Source organism: Oncorhynchus keta, chromosome 23 (genome assembly GCF_023373465.1).
Source record: "Oncorhynchus keta strain PuntledgeMale-10-30-2019 chromosome 23, Oket_V2, whole genome shotgun sequence".
Lineage (NCBI taxonomy): Eukaryota > Metazoa > Chordata > Actinopteri > Salmoniformes > Salmonidae > Oncorhynchus > Oncorhynchus keta.
Window position 1 is genome coordinate 11,845,848 of NC_068443.1, and position 18,814 is coordinate 11,864,661.

The 18,814-nt window shown below is 44.2% G+C and overlaps 1 protein-coding gene across 2 annotated transcripts in view; it reads right to left on the bottom strand.

Moving 5' to 3' along the window:
- LOC118379780 (neurocan core protein-like) overlaps positions 1-18,814 on the bottom strand; it is a 124,247-nt gene that overhangs the window by 45,830 nt on the left and 59,603 nt on the right. For both annotated transcript variants that reach the window (XM_052476363.1, XM_052476362.1), the window contains 6 exons: positions 15,074-15,388; positions 11,382-11,531; positions 11,162-11,251; positions 10,829-11,031; positions 10,535-10,688; positions 99-1,310 (listed from right to left, as the gene is read on the bottom strand). In XM_052476363.1, the coding sequence (XP_052332323.1) occupies positions 99-1,310; positions 10,535-10,688; positions 10,829-11,031; positions 11,162-11,251; positions 11,382-11,531; positions 15,074-15,388 (2,124 nt within the window). The remainder of the gene's footprint in view (positions 1-98; positions 1,311-10,534; positions 10,689-10,828; positions 11,032-11,161; positions 11,252-11,381; positions 11,532-15,073; positions 15,389-18,814) is intronic.

Consider the following 18,814-nt stretch of genomic DNA (forward strand, 5'->3'; position numbering starts at 1 on the left):
GCTAGTGTTTTGTTCAGCTTTGTGTGCAAATATTTGGATTAAAAATGTAATTAAATTTGTTTGATTTATTTATTAACTGACAGACAGACAGGACTTACCAGCGGAGTCCAGAGTTCCGTTGCTTTGGTTGAATCCGGCACCTCTGCCACCTTCCTCGTCCATGTTGCTAGGCAACCCAGAGCCGAGTGAGTGAGACAAGGCTGTCTCCTCCTCCACTGGTGGTTCGGAGGGCACCTCCAGGGGCTCTCTCTCCAGCCCCTCGCCACCCCACTCTTCAGCTCTCTCCGTGGGGACCCAGGATATGGACGGAGATGCCACCATGGAGCTGCCCTGGCTGACTGAGGCTGAGGGTGGAGGGGCTGGAGCTCCAGCACCTGGTCTGAATGGAGGGGAAGAGTCTCTGCTGTCTGACCCAGCTGTGGAGCTGCTGACTGCGGGTTGGGTTGTGCTGACACTGGCTCGTGACTGGTTCTTCCTCGTGGTTCTGTTGTTGGATGGAGGGACCCTGAGTTTGGGTTTGGTTGTTCCAACGGGGATACCGGTAAACTGGATCTCCCCTCTGGCCTCGTCGGATGCCCCCAGGGCACTCCCTTCCTCTTCTTTCACCATCGCTCTCCCGCTCCCAGCGGTGGCTATGCTATCTGCTCTAGTGGTACTAGTGGTAACCTCTTCCTTTGTCCTATAACCTGGCTGGGGTGAGGTCACACCCGTTGATGGGGTCACTTGGACCCATGTGTCTGGGATAGCCTCCCACCCTCCAGTGGTGGAGGTGGAGGCAGAGGACTGGTTCTCTGTGGCCGGGGTAGAGGTGAGCAGGGCTGGGGAGGCTGATGGCTCACCAGGGGAGGACGACGGCACACCAGGGGAGGACGACGGCTCACCAGGGGAGGACGACGGCTCACCAGGGGAGGACGACGGCTCACCAGGGGAGGACGAGGGCACACCAGGGGAGGACGACGGCTCACCAGGGGAGGACGACGGCACACCAGGGGAGGACGACGGCTCACCAGGGGAGGACGACGGCACACCAGGGGAGGACGACGGCACACCAGGGGAGGACGAAGGCACACCAGGGGAGGACGACGGCTCACCAGGGGAGGACGATGGCTCACCAGTGGAGGACAACGGCTCACCAGCGGAGGACAACGGCTCATCAGCGTAGGACGATGGCTCACCAGTGGAGGATGACGGCTCACCAGGGGAGGACGACGGCACACCAGGGGAGGACGACGGCTCACCAGTGGGTGGTGAATCATCTAGGTCCCCCAGTCCTGAGCCATCCCACCACCCACCACCCCATGAGGATAAACCTGAAGACGGAAGAGAGGGAAGAGGTTAGAGGAGGCAGTGGGATATGGAAAGAAGGAGAAGGGAGTGAGAAAAGGGACAGAGATGCCCACACCCCATATAACCCCCCTCAGATCAGACCTATGCCCCTCCCGCCCACCCCATGCCCCACACTCCTGCAAAGAGTGCCGCAACATGAAATACACACATACGCCCAGGCCGTGAGCAGGCAAACAGGCCCAACACTGAAAAACAGCTTCTATCTCAAGGCCATCAGACTGTTAAACAGCAACCGCTAACATTGAGTGGCTGCTGCCAACATACTGACTCAACTCCAGCCACTTTAATAATGGAAATTGTAATGTAAAAAAATGTATCACTAGCCACTTTAAACAATGCCACTTTATATAATGTTTACAAACCCTACATTATTCATCTCATATGTATATGTATATACTGTACTCTATATCATCTACTGCATCTTGCCATCTTTATGTAATACATGTATCACTAGCCACTTTAAACTATGTCACTTTTATGTTTCATACCCTACATTAGTCATCTCATATGTGTATACTGTACTCGATACCATCTACTGTTCTGTACCATCGCTCATTCATATATCTTTATGTACATAGTCTTTATCCCTTTACACTTGTGTGTATAAGGTAGTAGTTTTGGAATTGTTTGGTTAGATTACTCGTGGTTATTACTGCATTGTCGGAACTAGAAGCACAAGCATTTCGCTACACTCACATTAACATCTGCTAACCATGTGTATGTAACAAATCAAATTTGATTTGATTTGATTTGAACCCCCCATTCTTGCAATAGCCCAAGTCAATGGCATGTACCAGATGCTCAGCAGGCTCTGCTCACACTTAATGGTCTGAGGCAAAACCACACGACTAACAACTTTGGACACTTTATGGAACCCAAAGCCTTCACTATCTCATCCTGGAATATCCAAGGCCTGAGGTCATCTGCGTTTGGCCTAAAAAGCAGGAACCTGGACTTCACCAAAGAAATTAGAAATACACACATTGTCATCCTACAAGAAACATGGTATTTTTTTAACCTTTATTTTACTAGGCAAGTCAGTTAAGAACAAATGTTTATTTTCAATGATGGCCTAGGAACAGTGGGTTAACTGCCTGTTCAGGGGCAGAACAACAGATTTGCACCTTATCACCTCGGGGATTTGAACTTGCAACCTTTTGGTTATTAGTCCAACACTCTAACCACTAGACTACCCTGCTGCCTGGAGATGGATGGATCCACTGGTTGCCCTCTAGGTTACAGCTGGTAGTCGCATCCACCAAAGGAACATTTGAACAGAGAAAAATGTCCTCCTATATCCCTCCACTAGAATCCCCATACTTTAATGAAGACAGCTTCTCCATCCTGGAGGGGGAAATCAACCATTTCCAGGCCCAGGGACATGTACTAGTCTGTGGCGACCTAATGCTACAACTGGACAAGAGCCTGACATCCTCAGCACACGGGGGGACAAACACCTACCTTGAGGTGACACCAATCCCTCCTCCATATACCCCTCAAGACACAACTATGACACCAAAACAAACAACTCCTGCAGCTCTGTCACATGCTGGGCATGTATATAGACAATGGTAGATTTAGAGGGGACTCCTACAGTAGGTACACCTATAACTCATCTCTTGGCAGTAGTACTGTAGACTACTTATCACTGACCTCAACCCAGAGTCTCTCAGAGAGTTCACAGTCAGCCCACTGACATCCTTAACAGATCACAGCAAAATCCCAGTCTACTTGAACAGAGCAATCCTCAATCATGAGGCATCAATGCCAAAGGAACTGAATAATATCAACAAATACTATAGATGGAAGGAAAGCAGTGGAGAAACCTACCATAAAACAATGAGGCAACAACAAATTCAATCCCTTTTAGACAACTTCCTGGACAAAAGGTTTTACTGTAATAGTGACGGTGTAAACTTGGCAGATGAAAATCTAAACAGTATATCAGTGTCCCTATCAAATAAAAAAATGTCAAGCAGACAACCTAAGAAAATGAACAACAATGACAAATGTTTTGATGAAGAATGCAAAAACCTAAGACAGAAATTGAAAAACCTGTCCAACCAAAAACATGGAGACCCAGAAAACCTGAGCCTACACCTTCAGTATGGTGAATCACGAAACCATTACAGTAATACACTACGGAAAAAGAAGGAACAGCACATCAGAAATCAGCTCAATGTAATGGAAGAATCCATAGAATCCAATCCATTTAACTCACTCTGGCATCTTCCCCAATATTTGGAACCAAGGACTGATCAACCCAATCCACAAAATTGGGGACAAATTTGACCCCAATAACTACTTTGAGATATAAGTCAACATAAACCTTGGGTAAATCCTCTGCATTATCATTAACAGCAGACTCATACATTTCCTCAGCAAAAACAATGTAACTGAGCAAATATCAAATGGGCTTTTTACCAAATTACCGTAAGACAGACCACGTATTCACCCTGCACACCCTAATTGACAAACAAACAAACCAAAACAAAGGCAGTCTTCTCATGCTTTGTTGATTTCAAAAAAGCTTTTGACTCAATTTGGCATGAGGGTCTGCTATAAAAATGGATGGAAAGTTGTGTTGGGGGAAAAACATACAACATTACAAAATACACAAACAACAAGTGTGTGGTTAAAATTAGCAAAAAACACACACCTTTCTATCCACACGGCCATGAGGTGAGACAGGGATGCAGCTTTAGCCCCACCCTCTTCAACATATATATCAACGAATTGGCAAGGGCACTAAAACAGTCTGCAACACCCGGCCTCACCCTACTAGAATCTGAAGTCAAATGTCTACTATTTGCTGATGATCTGGTGCTTCTGTCCCCAAACAAGGAGGGCCCACAGCAGCACCTAGATATTCAGCACAGACTCTGCCAGACTTGGGTATTGACAGTAAATCTCAGTAAGACAAAAAATAATGGTGTTCCAAAAATGGTCCAGTTGCCAGGACCACAAATTCAAATTCCATCTAGACACAGTTGCTCTATAAACCTGAGAGACAAGGCAAGAAGGGAATTCTATGGCATCAAAAGGAACACAAAATGTAACATACCAATTAGGATCTGGCAAAACAATTATTTGATTAGATATAGAACCCATTGCTCTTTCTGGTTGTAAGGTCTGGGGTCCGCTCACCAACCATTTCACAACATTAGACAAACACCAAAATGAGACTCTGCGTGCAGAATTTTGCTTCGACTTTGTAGAGACTCAGTGAGCATAGCATGCTATTGAGAAAGGTCACCGTAGGCAGACCTGGCTCTCAAGAGAAGACAGGCTCTGTGCACACTGCCCACAAAATGAGGTGGAAACTGAGCTGCACTTCCTAACCTCCTGCCAAATATATGACCATAGACACCTACAGTGGCTTGTGAAAGTATTCGCCCCCCTTGGCATTTTTCCTAATTTGTTGCCTTTACAACCTGGAATTTAAATTGTTTTTTGGGGGGGGGGGTTGTATCATTTTATTTACACAACATGCCACTTTGAAGATGCATAATATTTTTTAAAATGTGAAACAAACAAGAAATAAGACAAAAAGAACAGAAAACTTGAGCGTGCATAACTATTCACGCCCCCCAAGTCAATACTTTGCAGAGGCACCTTCCTTTGCAGCAATTACAGCTGCAAGTCTCTTGGATTTTTGCCCATTCTTCAAGGCAAAACTGCTCCAGATCCTTCAAGTTGGATGGGTTCCGCTGGTGTACAGCAATCTGCATCACAGATTTTCAATTGGATTGAGTTAAGGGCTTTGACTAGGTAATTCCAAGACATTTAAATGTTTCCCCTTAAACCACTCGACTGTTGCTTTAGCAGTATGCTTAGGGTCATTGTCCTGCTGGAAGGTGAACCTCCGTCCCAGTCTCAAATCTCTGTAAGAATTTCCCTGTATTTAGCGCCATCCATCATTCCTTCAAATCTGACCAGTTTCCCAGTCCTTGCCGATGACAAACATTCCCACAGCATGATGCTGCCACCACCATGCTTCACTGCGGGGATGGTGTTCTCAGGGTGATGTGACGTGTTGGGTTTGTGCCAGACATAGCGTTTTCCTTGATGGCCAAAAAGCTCAATATAAGTCAGAGTAGCTTCTTCCATATGTTTGGGGAGTCTCCCACATGCCTTCTGGCGTACACCAAAAGTGTTTGCTTATTTATTTTCAATTCTGACCAGTTTCCCAGTCCCTGTCGATGGAAAATATCCCCACAGCATGATGCTGCCACCACCATGTGTCAAGCCCTGACTAGGGTGAGCATTCTAGTTTCTTTATTTCTATGTTTTCTGTTTCTATGTTTTGGCCGGGTATGTTTCTCAATCAGGGAAAGCTATCTATCGTTGTTTCTGATTGGGAATCATACTTAGGCAGCCTGTTCTGCCACCTTAGTTGTGGGTAGTTGACTTTGTTAGTGGCCTGTATATCCCTAGTAAGCATCACATTCGTTTTTGTTGGCGACATTATCAAACAAAAAGAGATGTACGCTCACCACGCTGCACCTTGGTCCCGTCATTTCCCTGACGACGTTCGTGACACCATGCTTCACTGTGGGGATGTTGTTCTCGGGGTGGTGAGAGATGGCCAAAAAGCTCAATTTTAGTCTCATCTGACCAGAATACCTTCTTCCATATGTTTGGGGAGAATTCCAATTGCCTTTCGGCAAACACCAAACGTGTTTGCTTATTTTTTCTTTAAGAAATTGATTTTTTTCTGGCCACTCCTCGGTAAAGCCCAGCTCTGTGGAGTGTACAGCTTAATGTGGTCCTATGGACAGATACTCCTTTCTCTGCTGTGGAGCTTTGCAGCTCATTCAGGGTTATCTTTGGTCCCTTTGTTGCCTCTCTGATTAATGCCCTCCTTGCCTGGTCTGTGAGTTTTGGTGGGCGGCCCTCTCTTGGCAGGTTTGTTGTGGTGCATATTCTTTCCATTTTTTAATAATGGTTTTAATGGTGCTCTGTGGGATGTTCAAAGTTTCTGATATTTTTTATAACCCATCCCTGATCTGTACTTCTCCACAACTTTGTCCCTGACCTGTTTGGAGAGCTCCTTGGTCTTCATAGTGCCGCTTGCTTGGTGGTGCCGCTTGCTTGGTGGTGCCCCTTGCTTAGTGGTGTTGCAGAACAAGTGGGGTCTTTCAGAACAAGTGTATATATACTGAGATCATGTGACAGATCATGTGACACTTAGATTGCACACAGATGGACTTTATTTAGCTAATTATGTGACTTCTGAATGTAATTGGTTGTACCAGATCTTATTTCGGGGCTCATTGTCATGCTGGAATACCCATCCATGACCCATTTTCAATGCCCTGGCTGAGGGAAGGAGGTTCTCACCCAAGATTTGACGATACATGGCCCCGTCCCCTTAGCAGAAAAACACCCCTAAAGCATAATGTTTCCGCCTCCATGTTTGACAGTGGGGATGGTGTTCTTAGGGTCGTAGGCAGCATTCCTCCAAACACGGCGAGTTGAGTTGATGCCAAAGAGCTCCATTTTGGTCTCATCTGTCCACAACACTTTCCCCCAGTTGTCCTCTGAATCATTCAGATGTTCAAATCAAATCAAATGTATTTATTTTGCCCTTCGTACATCAGCTGATATCTCAAAGTGCTGTACGGAAACCCAGCCTAGAACCCCAAACAGCAAGCAATGCAGGTGTTCATTGGCAAACTTCAGACAGGCATGTATATGTGCTTTCTTGAGCAGGGGGACCTTGCGGGCACTGCAGGATTTCAGTCCTTCACGGCGTAGTGTGTTACCAATTGTATTCTTGGTGACTATGGTCCCAGCTGCCTTGAGATCATTGTCAATATCCTCCCGTGTAGTTCTGGGCTCATTCCTCACCGTTCTCATGATCATTGCAACTCCACGAGGTGAGATCTTGCATGGAGACCCAGGCCGAGGGAGATTGACAGTTCTTTTGTGTTTCTTCCATTTGCGAATAATCACACCAACTGTTGTCACCTTCTCACCAAGCTGCTTTCGATGGTCTTGTAGCCCATTCCAGCCTTGTGTAGGTCTACAATCTTGTCCCTGACATCCTTGGAGAGCTCTTTGGTCTTGGGCCAGGTCGCAATTGTAAATGCGAACTTGTTCTCAACTTGCCTACCTGGTTAAATAAAGGTGAAATAAAAAATAAATAAATAGTGGAGAGTTTGGAATCTGATTGATTTGTTGCTTCTGTGGACAGGTGTCTTTTATACAGGTAACAAACTGAGATTAGGAGCACTCCCTTTAAGAGTGTGCTCCTAATCTCAGCTCGTTACCTGTATAAAAGATACCTGGGAGCCAGAAATATTTTTGATTGAGACGGGGTCAAATACTTATTTTCCTCATTAAAATGCAAATCAATTTATAACATTTTTGACATACGTTTTTCTGGATTCTTTTGTTGTTACATGCTGACCATACCGGACATGTCGCATGTGCAACCGTCGCAAAATAAATTTAGAAATCCATGTTATTCAATTATTGCACCCAAACTGCTCGCGCGCGCCAACGAGCGTCTGCGATGCCAAGGGCTAAAATAGAACTCATTCCTACTTCTGGCACAGATAGCGCTGCAAGTCCTGCCTCTCCCATCTCCTCATTGGTTTATAGAAGCAGGTACCCGCGTGCCATCTCCTCATTGATTATACCCACGTGGGTGATTGAAAGACGAACTGTTTTGCCGGTAGTCGTGGTAATACAATGAAAGTTTAGATGCGATCACCATATAAATTAAATTATGAAAAAGCCTGGAAGGGGGAGAGATGACTGGAAACGATTCAGTTGGCCGTTTTATGTGTGGATTAATTGTCGGAGTAGAGGTCCTTGTGCATTTCAGGTAAAATAACAACTCAATGTTTATATCCCAGGACAAATTAGCTAGCAACAACAAGCTAGCTAAATAGGACAAATTAATGTTAGCTAGCAAGTGTAAGCTAACTAGCTAAATTACCATACATGTTTAATGCTTTTTGACCTGTCCCCAAATTAATGTTATTGGTTCAGAGTTTGTTTTGATATTTTAACCTGACTGTCGTGATCGCGTTTAGTGTGGGGGAGCAAAATAAATGTATGCACGATAGCGCACGATAGGGCACGATAGCGCACATTCACAGCCGGTTTGGGTTCCATGTTATTCTGTCTCTCACTGTTTAAATAAACCTACCATTAAAATTATAGACTGATAATTTCTTTGTCAGTGGGCAAACGTACAAAATCAGCAGGGGATCAAATACTTTTTTCTCTCACTGTATGCACGCAAGTAATGTTTTTCATTTCACTTCACCAATTTGGACTATTTTGTGTATTCCGTTACATGAAATCCAAATAAAAATCGATTTAAATTACAGGTTGTAATGCACCGAAATAGCAAAAACACCAAGGGGGGTGAATACTTTTGCAAGGCACTGTATTTCCCTCAGATTACACACACCCACAGAGAATTTGAAAACAAATCCAATTTTGATAAACTCCCATATCTATTGGGTGAAATACCACAGTGTGCCATCACAGCAGCAAGATTTGTGATCTGTTACCACAAGAAAAGGGCAACCAGTGAAGAACAAACACCATTGTAAATACAACCCATATATACGTTTATTTATTTTCCCTTTTGTAATTTATTTGCACATCATTACAACACTGTATGTAGACAAATGTCTTTAATATTTTGGAACGTTTGTGAGTGTAATGTTTACTGTTAATTTATTTTATTGTTTATTATCTATTTCACTTGCTTTGGCAATGTTAACACGTTTACAATGCCAATAAAGACCCTTGAATTGAATTGAATTGAGAGAGAGAGAGAGGAAGAGAGAGAGAGAGAGAGAGAGAGAGAGAGAGAGAGAGAGAGAGAGAGAGAGAGAGAGAGAGAGAGAGGTGTACCAAACTCACTAAAAGAAGCAGTAATAAGGCCTCTCTTGAAAAAGCCAAACCTTGACCCAGAAAATATAAAAAACTATCGGCCTATATCGAATCTTCCATTCCTCTCAAATTTTTTAGAAAAAGTGGTTGCGTAGCATCTCACTGCCTTCCTGAAGACAAAACAATGTATACAAAATGCTTCAGTCTGGTTTTAGACCCCATCATAGCACTGAGACTGCACTTGTGAAGGTGGTAAATTACGTTTTAATGGCATCAGCCCTAGGACCATACCTCAGGACTACCTGGCATGATGACTCCTTGCTGTCTCCAGTCCACCTGGCCGTGCTGCTGCTCCAGTTTCAACTGTTCTGCCTGCGGCTATGGAATCCTGACCTGTTCACTGGATGTACTACCTGTCCCAGACCTGCTGTTTTCAACTCTCTAGAGACAGCAGGAGTGGTAGAGATACTCTTAATGATCGGCTATGAAAAGCCAACTGACATTTACTCCTGAGGTGCTGAGTTGCTGTACCCTCGACAACTACTGTGATTATTATTATTTGACCATGCTAGTAATTTATTAACATTTGAACATCTTGGCCATGTTCTGTTATAGTCTCCACCCGGCACAGCCAGAAGAGGACTGGCCACTCCTCATAGCCTGGTTCCTCTCTAGGTTTCTTCCTAGGTTTTGGCCTTTCAAGGGAGTTTTTCCTAGCCACCGTGCTTTTACACCTGCATTGCTTGCTGTTTGGGGTTTTAGGCTGGGTTTCTGTACAGCACTTTGAGATATCAGCTGACGTACGAAGGGCTATATAAATACATTTGATTTGAATTTGATTTGAGAGCGAGACAGAGAAAATGCAGAAAAACAATGTCTAAGGTTCCCTTCTCTGTTAAACATTTATGCCTGTGGGTTGAAAGGGGCCAGAGAACATATCTGTATTAATGAAGTCTAGACTACTGAAAAGGCCAGTCCTTATTGAATTACCACCCAGACAGTTTTTGACCCAGACAAAAGTTCACACCCACTCACAAACACACTCTCTCTTTCTCTCTTATATTCACTGTGGTCCTCTGTAGCTCAGTTGGTAGAGTGTGGCTCTTACAATATCAGGATAGTGTGTTCAATTCCCTGGCCCAGTGGCTATGGGATATGTCAAATGTATGCACACATGACTGTAAGTTGCTTTGGATAAATTATTTAGCATGTTTGTCTTCTCAGCCACAGATCCCTGGTCTTTTGGAGAAAAAACCTAAATGATGATACATTACTCTCTAGCTGTAAATCTCAGTATCCCAACCTAAATAAAGAAAAAAGCACTAACCTGGAGCAGGAGAGCCGGTGGGTACAGCCACACTGTCTGTCAGAGTCCCTGCTGCATTTCCCTTTCTCTCCCCCTCTGGACTGCCTGTTCCTGGGGTACCTTCTGCCAGGTAGTTCCACGGCTTCCACATGGACTTCACTATCTTGGCCATCACCTTTAGACAGAGGCCACCATACACCCAATACAATGAATGTACTGTACAGTAAACAATACTAGGGCCAAAAAAGTGCCAATATGCCAAAGTACTTGATGATTCAGTACTTGTAATAAACGAATGTTGTAAAACTGACCAACCTTTCTGTCAGCTGGGGTCGAGGGTGATAGTTCTTCCTGAGTGGTAGTACTTGGGCTGGGGCTGGGTGTGGCTGGAGGTCTGAGGAAAGCTCCAGAGTCAGGGTCCATGTCTCCCAGGTCTCCCCAGGCTAGAGAGCTCTCTCCTGGGCTCAACTGCAGGGTGACATACCCCTCAGAGGACTCTGAGGACCAGGGATCTGTGGCTGAGAAGACAAACATGCTGAATTACAGTAAAAATAATCAACCAAAGCAACCAGTAACTTTGGTCAAAAGTAGTGATCTATATGGTTACAGTAATAGGGTGTAATTGAAGTTGCAAATAATGTTTCTTACAAGAGTGGGCCTCTTTCTCCAGATCAACCAATCCGGTCCAGTTTGAGGGTGTGAGGTCATCAGATGGTGAAAGGTTACGGCTCTCTGTGACTACGGGAGAGAGAGGAGTATTAATGATAGAATCCGAATAGAATAGAAAAAAATCATTTAAAAACCTTGTTTCCATTCAACAATGTAAAAAAAAAAAAACATGAATCTATCCATTCATTTCCAAACCCACCGGTGGTCGGTGTGCCGCTGGTGGTCTCAGTAGCCAGGGCAGGACTGTCTGTTCCCAGGTTGTCTGAGTGGCTGGAGCCGGTCAGCTGGCTCCAAGGCTTCCACAAAGACGTGTAGATCCTAGAGATGGGTCCTGGCTTCTTCACGTTCCCTGTGAGGCACAATGAGAGTCAATGACTGACTAATTCAGTCCAGCTTCATTCTGAATGATTAATTCAGTGCAGCTTCATTCTGAATTATTCATTTCGTGCAGTTTCAATCTGAATGAATCATTTAGTGCAGCTTCATTCTGAATGATTCATTTAGTGTAGTTTCAATCTGAATGACTCATTCAGTGCAGCTTTATTCTGAATGAATAATTTAGTTTAGCTTCAATCTGAATGATTAATTCAGTGCAGCGTCATTCTGAATGATTCATTTAGTGCAGCTTCATTCTGAATGATTCATTTAGTTCAGCTTCAATCTGAATGATTCATTTAGTGGAGCTTCATTCTGAATGATCCATTTAGTTCAGCTTCAATCTGAATGATTCATTCAGTGAAGCTTCATTCTGAATGATTAATTTAGTTTAGCTTCAATCTGAATGATTAATTCAGTGCAGCGTCATTCTGAATGATTCATTTAGTGCAGCTTCATTCTGAATGATTCATTTAGTTCAGCTTCAATCTGAATGATTCATTCAGTGCAGCTTCATTCTGAATGATTCATTTAGTGCAACTACATTCTGAATGATTAATTCAGTCCAGCTTCATTGTAAATGACAGAAACACATTCCTCATGCTTTACCTCAAGGAGAAAGCGGGCAGATGTCCAAGTTAAATCACATGCCAGTAAACATACGATGAGACCATAAGGAATTGTAAATGATGCATGCACAGGAGATGCTAAAAGCCTATGAATGAACAATGACCAAGAATGTACGGACAGTATTTGCAATGAATTCATGTCTAATAAGGAATAATCTCTCTTCTCCTTCCCTCACTAAAGCCCTCTTTCACTTCCTAGAAGTATATCCAGCAGTACCCTTCTAAAAACGAGACAGGTTAGGCCCAATGCAGCCATTTTTTATCTAACTATCAAATAATTTCTGAGATATAATGAAGTAACTTATTGTGATTAGTTTGCAATTAAAATGGTCAAAAAGAAACAAAAAATAGCTTCTTAGCAAAGGGACATTTTTCCAGCAAGAATTTTTCTAGGACTGTCCAGGCGTGGTCTAAGTGGGGAGTGGAAAACTGAAAACTAGCTGTTATTGGCAGAGAGGTTTGGAACTCTCTTTCTTCAAATCAGAAGAAAGAGGGTGTATTGGTCACGTACACAGTTTAGCAGGTGGTATAGCGGTGCAGTGAAATGCTTATGTTGCTAGCTCATAACAATGTAGTCAAATGTCTATGAGCTAATTCATTAACTAATTAACCATCCAACCAAAACAGGCAGAAATTTCAGGTCTTTTAAAACAGCTGTTAAACTAAAAGTGCATTGTCATAATTTACACAATTTCATAGTCTTATTAAAATCAAAAAGTGTGGAAATACATATAAAACACAGGAAAAGCTTTTTTTTGACTGCACTGGGCCTTTAACATCATCAAAAATAAAACCCATGTTGCTATCGTTACGTCCATGAAAACGCATGTCATGGTGGGCAAAAGTGTATGGTTACCTCACAAGAAATCAATTTGAATGACATGAGCTAAACTACTTCTATGCTCGCTTTGAGGCAAATAACACTGAAACATGCATGAGACCACCAGCTGTTCTGGAAGACTGTGTGATCACGCTCTCCGCAGCCGATGTGAGTAAGACCTTTAAACAGGTCAACATTCACAAGGCCGCAGGGCAGGATTACCAGGATGTGTACTGCAAGCATGCACTAACCAAATGTCAAGTATCTTCTTTGATATTTTCAACCTCTTCCTGCCCAAGTTTTTAAACCAACATGTTTCAAGCAGACCACTATAGTGCCTGTGCCCAAGAACACTAAGGTAACCTGCCTAAATGACTACATTCACATCTGCAGCCATGAAGTGCTTCGAAAGGCTGGTCATGGCTCACATCAACACCATTATCCCAGAAATCCTAGACCCACTCCAATTTGCATATCGCCCCATCAGATCCACAGATGATGAAATCTCTATTGCACTCCACACTGCCCTTTCCCACCTGGACAAAAGGAACACCTATGTGAGAATGCTATTCATTGAATATAGCTCAGCGTTCAACACCATAGTGCCCTCAAAGCTCATCACTAAGCTAAGGACCCTGGGACTAAACACCTCCCTCTGCAACTGGATCCTAGTCTTCCTGACGGACATCCCCCAGGTGGTAAGGGTAGGTAACAACACATCTGCCACGCTGATCCTCAACACAGGGGCCCCTCAGGGGTGCGTGCTCAGTCCCCTCCTGTGCTCCCTTTTCACTCATGACTGTACAGCCAGGCACGACTCCAACACCATCATTAAGTTTGCCGATGACACAACAGTGGTAGGCCCGATCACTGACAACGACGAGACAGCCTATGGCGAGAAGGTCGTGTGGTGCAAGGACAAAAACCTCTCCCTCAACGTGATCAAGACAAAGGAGATGATTGTGGACTACAGGAAAAAGAGGACCGAGCACGGCCCCATTCTCCTCGACGGGGCTGCATTCGAGCAGGTTGAGAGCTTCAAGTTCCTTGGTGTCCACATCACCAACAAACTAACATGGTCCTAGTACACCAAGACAGTTGTCAAGAGGGCACGACAAAACCAATTCCCCCTCAGGAGACTGAAAATATTTGTCATTGGTCCTCAGATCCTCAAAAGTTTCTACAGCTGCAACATTGAGAGCATGGTTGCATCACTGTCTGGTTTGGCAACTGCTCGGCCTCTGACCTCAAGGCACTACAGAGGGTAGTGCGAACGGCCCAGTACATCACTGGGGCCAAGCTTCCTGCCATCCAGGACCTCTATACCATGTCAGAGGAAGGCACTAAAAATTGTCAAAGACTCCAGCCACCCTCAGTCATAGAATGTTCTCTCTGCTACCGCACAGCAAGCGGTACTGAGAGGCTTCTAAACAGCTTCTACACCCAAGCCATTATTTTTTACAATTTTACCTTTATGTAACTAGGGAAGCCAGTTAAGAACAAATTCTTATTTACAATGACAGCCTAGGAACAGTGGGTTAACTACCTTGTTCGGGGGCAGAACGACAGATTTTACCTTGTCCGCTCTGGGATTCAATCTAGCAACCTTTCAGTTACAAGCCCAACGCTCTAACCACTAGGCTACCTGCCGAACACCTAATCAAATACCCCCTTTTACACTGCTGCTACTCTCTGTTGTTATCATCTATGCATAGTCACTTTAAGAACTCTACCTACATGTACACATTACCTGAACTAACCGGTGCCCCCCGCACATTGACTCTGTACAGGTACCCCCCTGCATATAGTCTCACTATTGTAATTTTACTGCTGCTCTTTAATTACTTGTTACTTGTATCTCTTATTCTTATCCATATTTTTGTATAACTGCATTGTTGCTTAGGGGCTCTTAAGTAAGAATTTCACTGTAAGGTTTACACATGTTGTATTCTGCACATGTGACAAATACAATTTGATTTGATTTGACAAGGTGATTCAGTAGAGATGGTCCGGTCATCATAGCTACACCTTGATCACTTGGAATCCAGATCTGGACTTCATTCTCACCTCTGTAGCAATAGGCGTCATAGAGTGGTATGGCGTCCGTAGCATTGGCTGATCCGCTGCTGGTTCTGGTTCCATTGGTGTTGGGTACAACGGTCCGGACCCCTGGCTGGTCCCCTCCACAGCCCTGCCTGGGCTGGGTGATAGGGTAGCGGACACTGCCGTCAGAGAGCCAGCCTGGAGCACAGACGTCCAGCCCTGTCCTCCAGGCCAGGTAGAGCTGTCCCACCGTGGCTAATTGTCCCCCCAGGGAGACGCAGCGTTCTGAGGCAGAGGACAGAGACAGACGCCCAGGAACCCAGGAATGAAATACCTCACCTGGACAGAGAGAGAGAGAGAGAGAGAGAGAGAGAGAGAGAGAGAGAGAGAGAGAGAGAGAGAGAGAGAGAGAGAGAGAGAGAGAGAGAGAGAGAGAGAGAGAGAGAGAGAGAGAGAGAGAGAGAGAGAGAGAGAGAGAGAGAGAGAGAGAGAGAGAGAGAGAGAGAGAGATAGTGAGAGAGAGCGACAGAGAGAGAGGGAGAGAGAGATTATCGAACTGGCATGGAGGCCACGTGCCCTGATAACATATGAACATGTCAGTTGTAGACCCCCTGGAAGTCCCCCCTGCACATATATCTGTCTGCTCCATGGCAAAATGTGTAGAATTGCAGGAAAATCAACAGTGATTGCTGAAATGTTACTGTTGAAAAGTGTATATCCCAAGTAAAAATACAGCAAAATACACACGCTAAGGATAGAAAAACATGTTTTGAACAAAATAGTGTTCTTTAGACATACAGTAACTGCAAACTTCAAGGAGAAAGACATTCAAGGTGTTGGTCTGACGGTGTTGGTCTGATGGTGTTGGTCTGATGGTGTTGGCCTGATGGATTTGGTCTGATGGTGTTGGCCTGATGGAGTTGTTCTGATGGATTTGGTCTGATGGTGTTGGTCTGATGGAGTTGGTCTGATGGTGTTGGTCTGATGGTGTTGGTCTGATGGAGTTGGTCTGATGGATTTGGTCTGATGGTGTTGGTCTGATGGATTTGGTCTGATGGTGTTGGTCTGATGGAGTTGGTCTGATGGAGTTGGTCTGATGGAGTTGGTCTGATGGATTTGGTCTGATGGTGTTGGTCTGATGGAGTTGGTCTGATGGTGTTGGTCTAATGGAGTTGGTCTGATGGTGTTGGTCTGATGGAGTTGGTCTGATGGATTTGGTCTAATGGAGTTGGTCTAATGGAGTTGGTCTGATGGATTTGGTCTGATGGATTTGGTCTGATGGAGTTGGTCTGATAGTGTTGGTCTAATGGAGTTGGTCTGATGGTGTTGGTCTGATGGAGTTGGTCTGATGGATTTGGTCTAATGGAGTTGGTCTGATGGATTTGGTCTGATGGTGTTGGTCTGATGGTGTTGGTCTGATGGTGTTGGTCTAATGGAGTTGGTCTGATGGAGTTGGTCTGATGGTGTTGGTCTGATGGATTTGGTCTGATGGAGTTTGTCTGATGGAGTTGGTCTGATGGTGTTGGTCTGATGGTGTTGGTCTGATGGATTTGGTCTGGTGGATTTGGTCTGATGGATTTGGTCTGATGGAGTTGGTCTGATGGTGTTGGTCTGATGGAGTTGGTCTGATGGATTTGGTCTGATGGATTTGGTCTGATGGATTTGGTCTGATGGAGTTGGTCTGATGGATTTGGTCTGATGGATTTGGTCTGATGGAGTTGGTCTGATGGAGTTGGTCTAATGGAGTTGGTCTGATGGTGTTGGTCTGATGGATTTGGTCTGATGGATTTGGTCTAATGGAGTTGGTCTGATAGTGTTGGTCTGATGGATTTGGTCTGATGGATTTGGTCTGATGGAGTTGGTCTGATGGAGTTGGTCTAATGGAGTTGGTCTGATGGATTTGGTCTGATGGATTTGGTCTGATGGAGTTGGTCTGATGGAGTTGGTCTAATGGAGTTGGTCTGATAGTGTTGGTCTGATGGTGTTGGTCTGATGGATTTGGTCTGATGGAGTTGGTCTGATGGAGTTGTTCTGATGGGAAGTTGTGATGTCATCAGCCTATTGAGAACAAAAGAGGAAAAGCCACCCCTCACTTGTGCTACGTCATGACTGACCTGGACCACCTATTGAGATGTTGGTTAAGTAAATCAGGTGTTAAATTAGGTGAAAAGGAGACTGGAGTCCTACTTTACAGTTTTTTACAATCACTTCGGCACTAATTTCAGAACCTTGATATCATTTTTCAAAACTCTAGACACAAAACTCACAACTGATGATCAAAATGAATCAACATTTTACAAAACTCAACATTTTTTCCAATTGCTTGGATACAATACACATAGAGCTAAGATCATTTGTTCATTGAACTAAAATCACCAAATGACACAACTTAATATCATAAAAGTATTACCTTTTCAAAATGTAATTCACACATCTGAGATGACTGTCTATTCATTTCATTACAATGATCTAACTATCAATTTCTACAACTGCTCAAAATGATAGTAACTGTTGCATTACTGGAAACTGATGAACAATATTCCATGTTTCGATCATGGAAGTTTCAGGGTAACGAGATCCATTGATACCAATTACTGTGGAACATCAACCAATTGGACTACATAATCTATGGATGTAATGTTTCATCATCATTCTTTATCAGACACTGTTTCTATGGTCCCATGTAACACTTTTCCAGACCATGTTTTCAGATTTGACATTACTGTACACTCACCGGCCACTTTATTAGGTACACCTATCTAGTACTGGGTAGGACCCCCTTTTGCCTCCACAACAGCCTGTACACTCACCGGCCACTTTATTAATTACACCTATCTAGTACTGGGTAGGACCCCCTTTTGCCTCCACAACAGCCTGCACACCACTGTTTTAAATTACTGTTATTTGAGCGTTTGTGGCCTTTCTGTTAGCTTGAATGAGTCTGGACATTCTCCTCTGACCTCTCTCATTAACAAGGTGTTTTTTTCCCACAGAAATGCCGCTCACTGAATGTGTTTTGTTTATCGAACCATTCTCTGTAAACTCTAGAGACTGTAGTGCGTAAAAATCCCAGGAGGGCAGCTGTTTCTGAGATGCTGGAACCACCATTAGTGGCACCAACAATCATACCACGATCAAAGTTGCTTAGATTTGGCATCTTGCCCGTTCTAATGTTTGATAGAACAACAAATAAAGCTCTCTACTCTATGTACTCTTCATATTGAGTTGCAGGCAGCCACATGATTCGCTGTTCGAAGGAGCAGGCTATTTTCTTTAACACCTAATTAAGTGTATGTATACAGGCCCTTGTAATTGCTTTTGTGGTCAAAGGAATGGCAGGGGACTAGCACCCCTTCTGAGAGGTGGTTGTGGGCCTCGTTTGAGAGGTGTGGGGGAACGTGGTAGAGCACAAGGCCAGGGACCAAGACAGCGGCAGCATCAGCAAAGAGTGTCCAATGAAATCCGAGCAATAGTTGTAGACCATGTTGTAAATCATGGCATGACAATGACTGAGGCAGCTACAATGATTCAACCAAACCTCAGAAGATCAACCGTGGCCTCAATCATCAAAACTTTCCGCAATGAGAACCGTTAAATCTTCAGCATGAACTAAACATTAGACTACTCTCAATTGTCAAATGACTGTATACTGCATGCCAATGTGTACCACAGAGTAGGTGATGTGACTAAATGTGTTCTTACTGTAATTTTCCCTGCAGAATTGAGACTAGGCCAAATAGGGGAGGCAGAGGCAAAATTCTGACC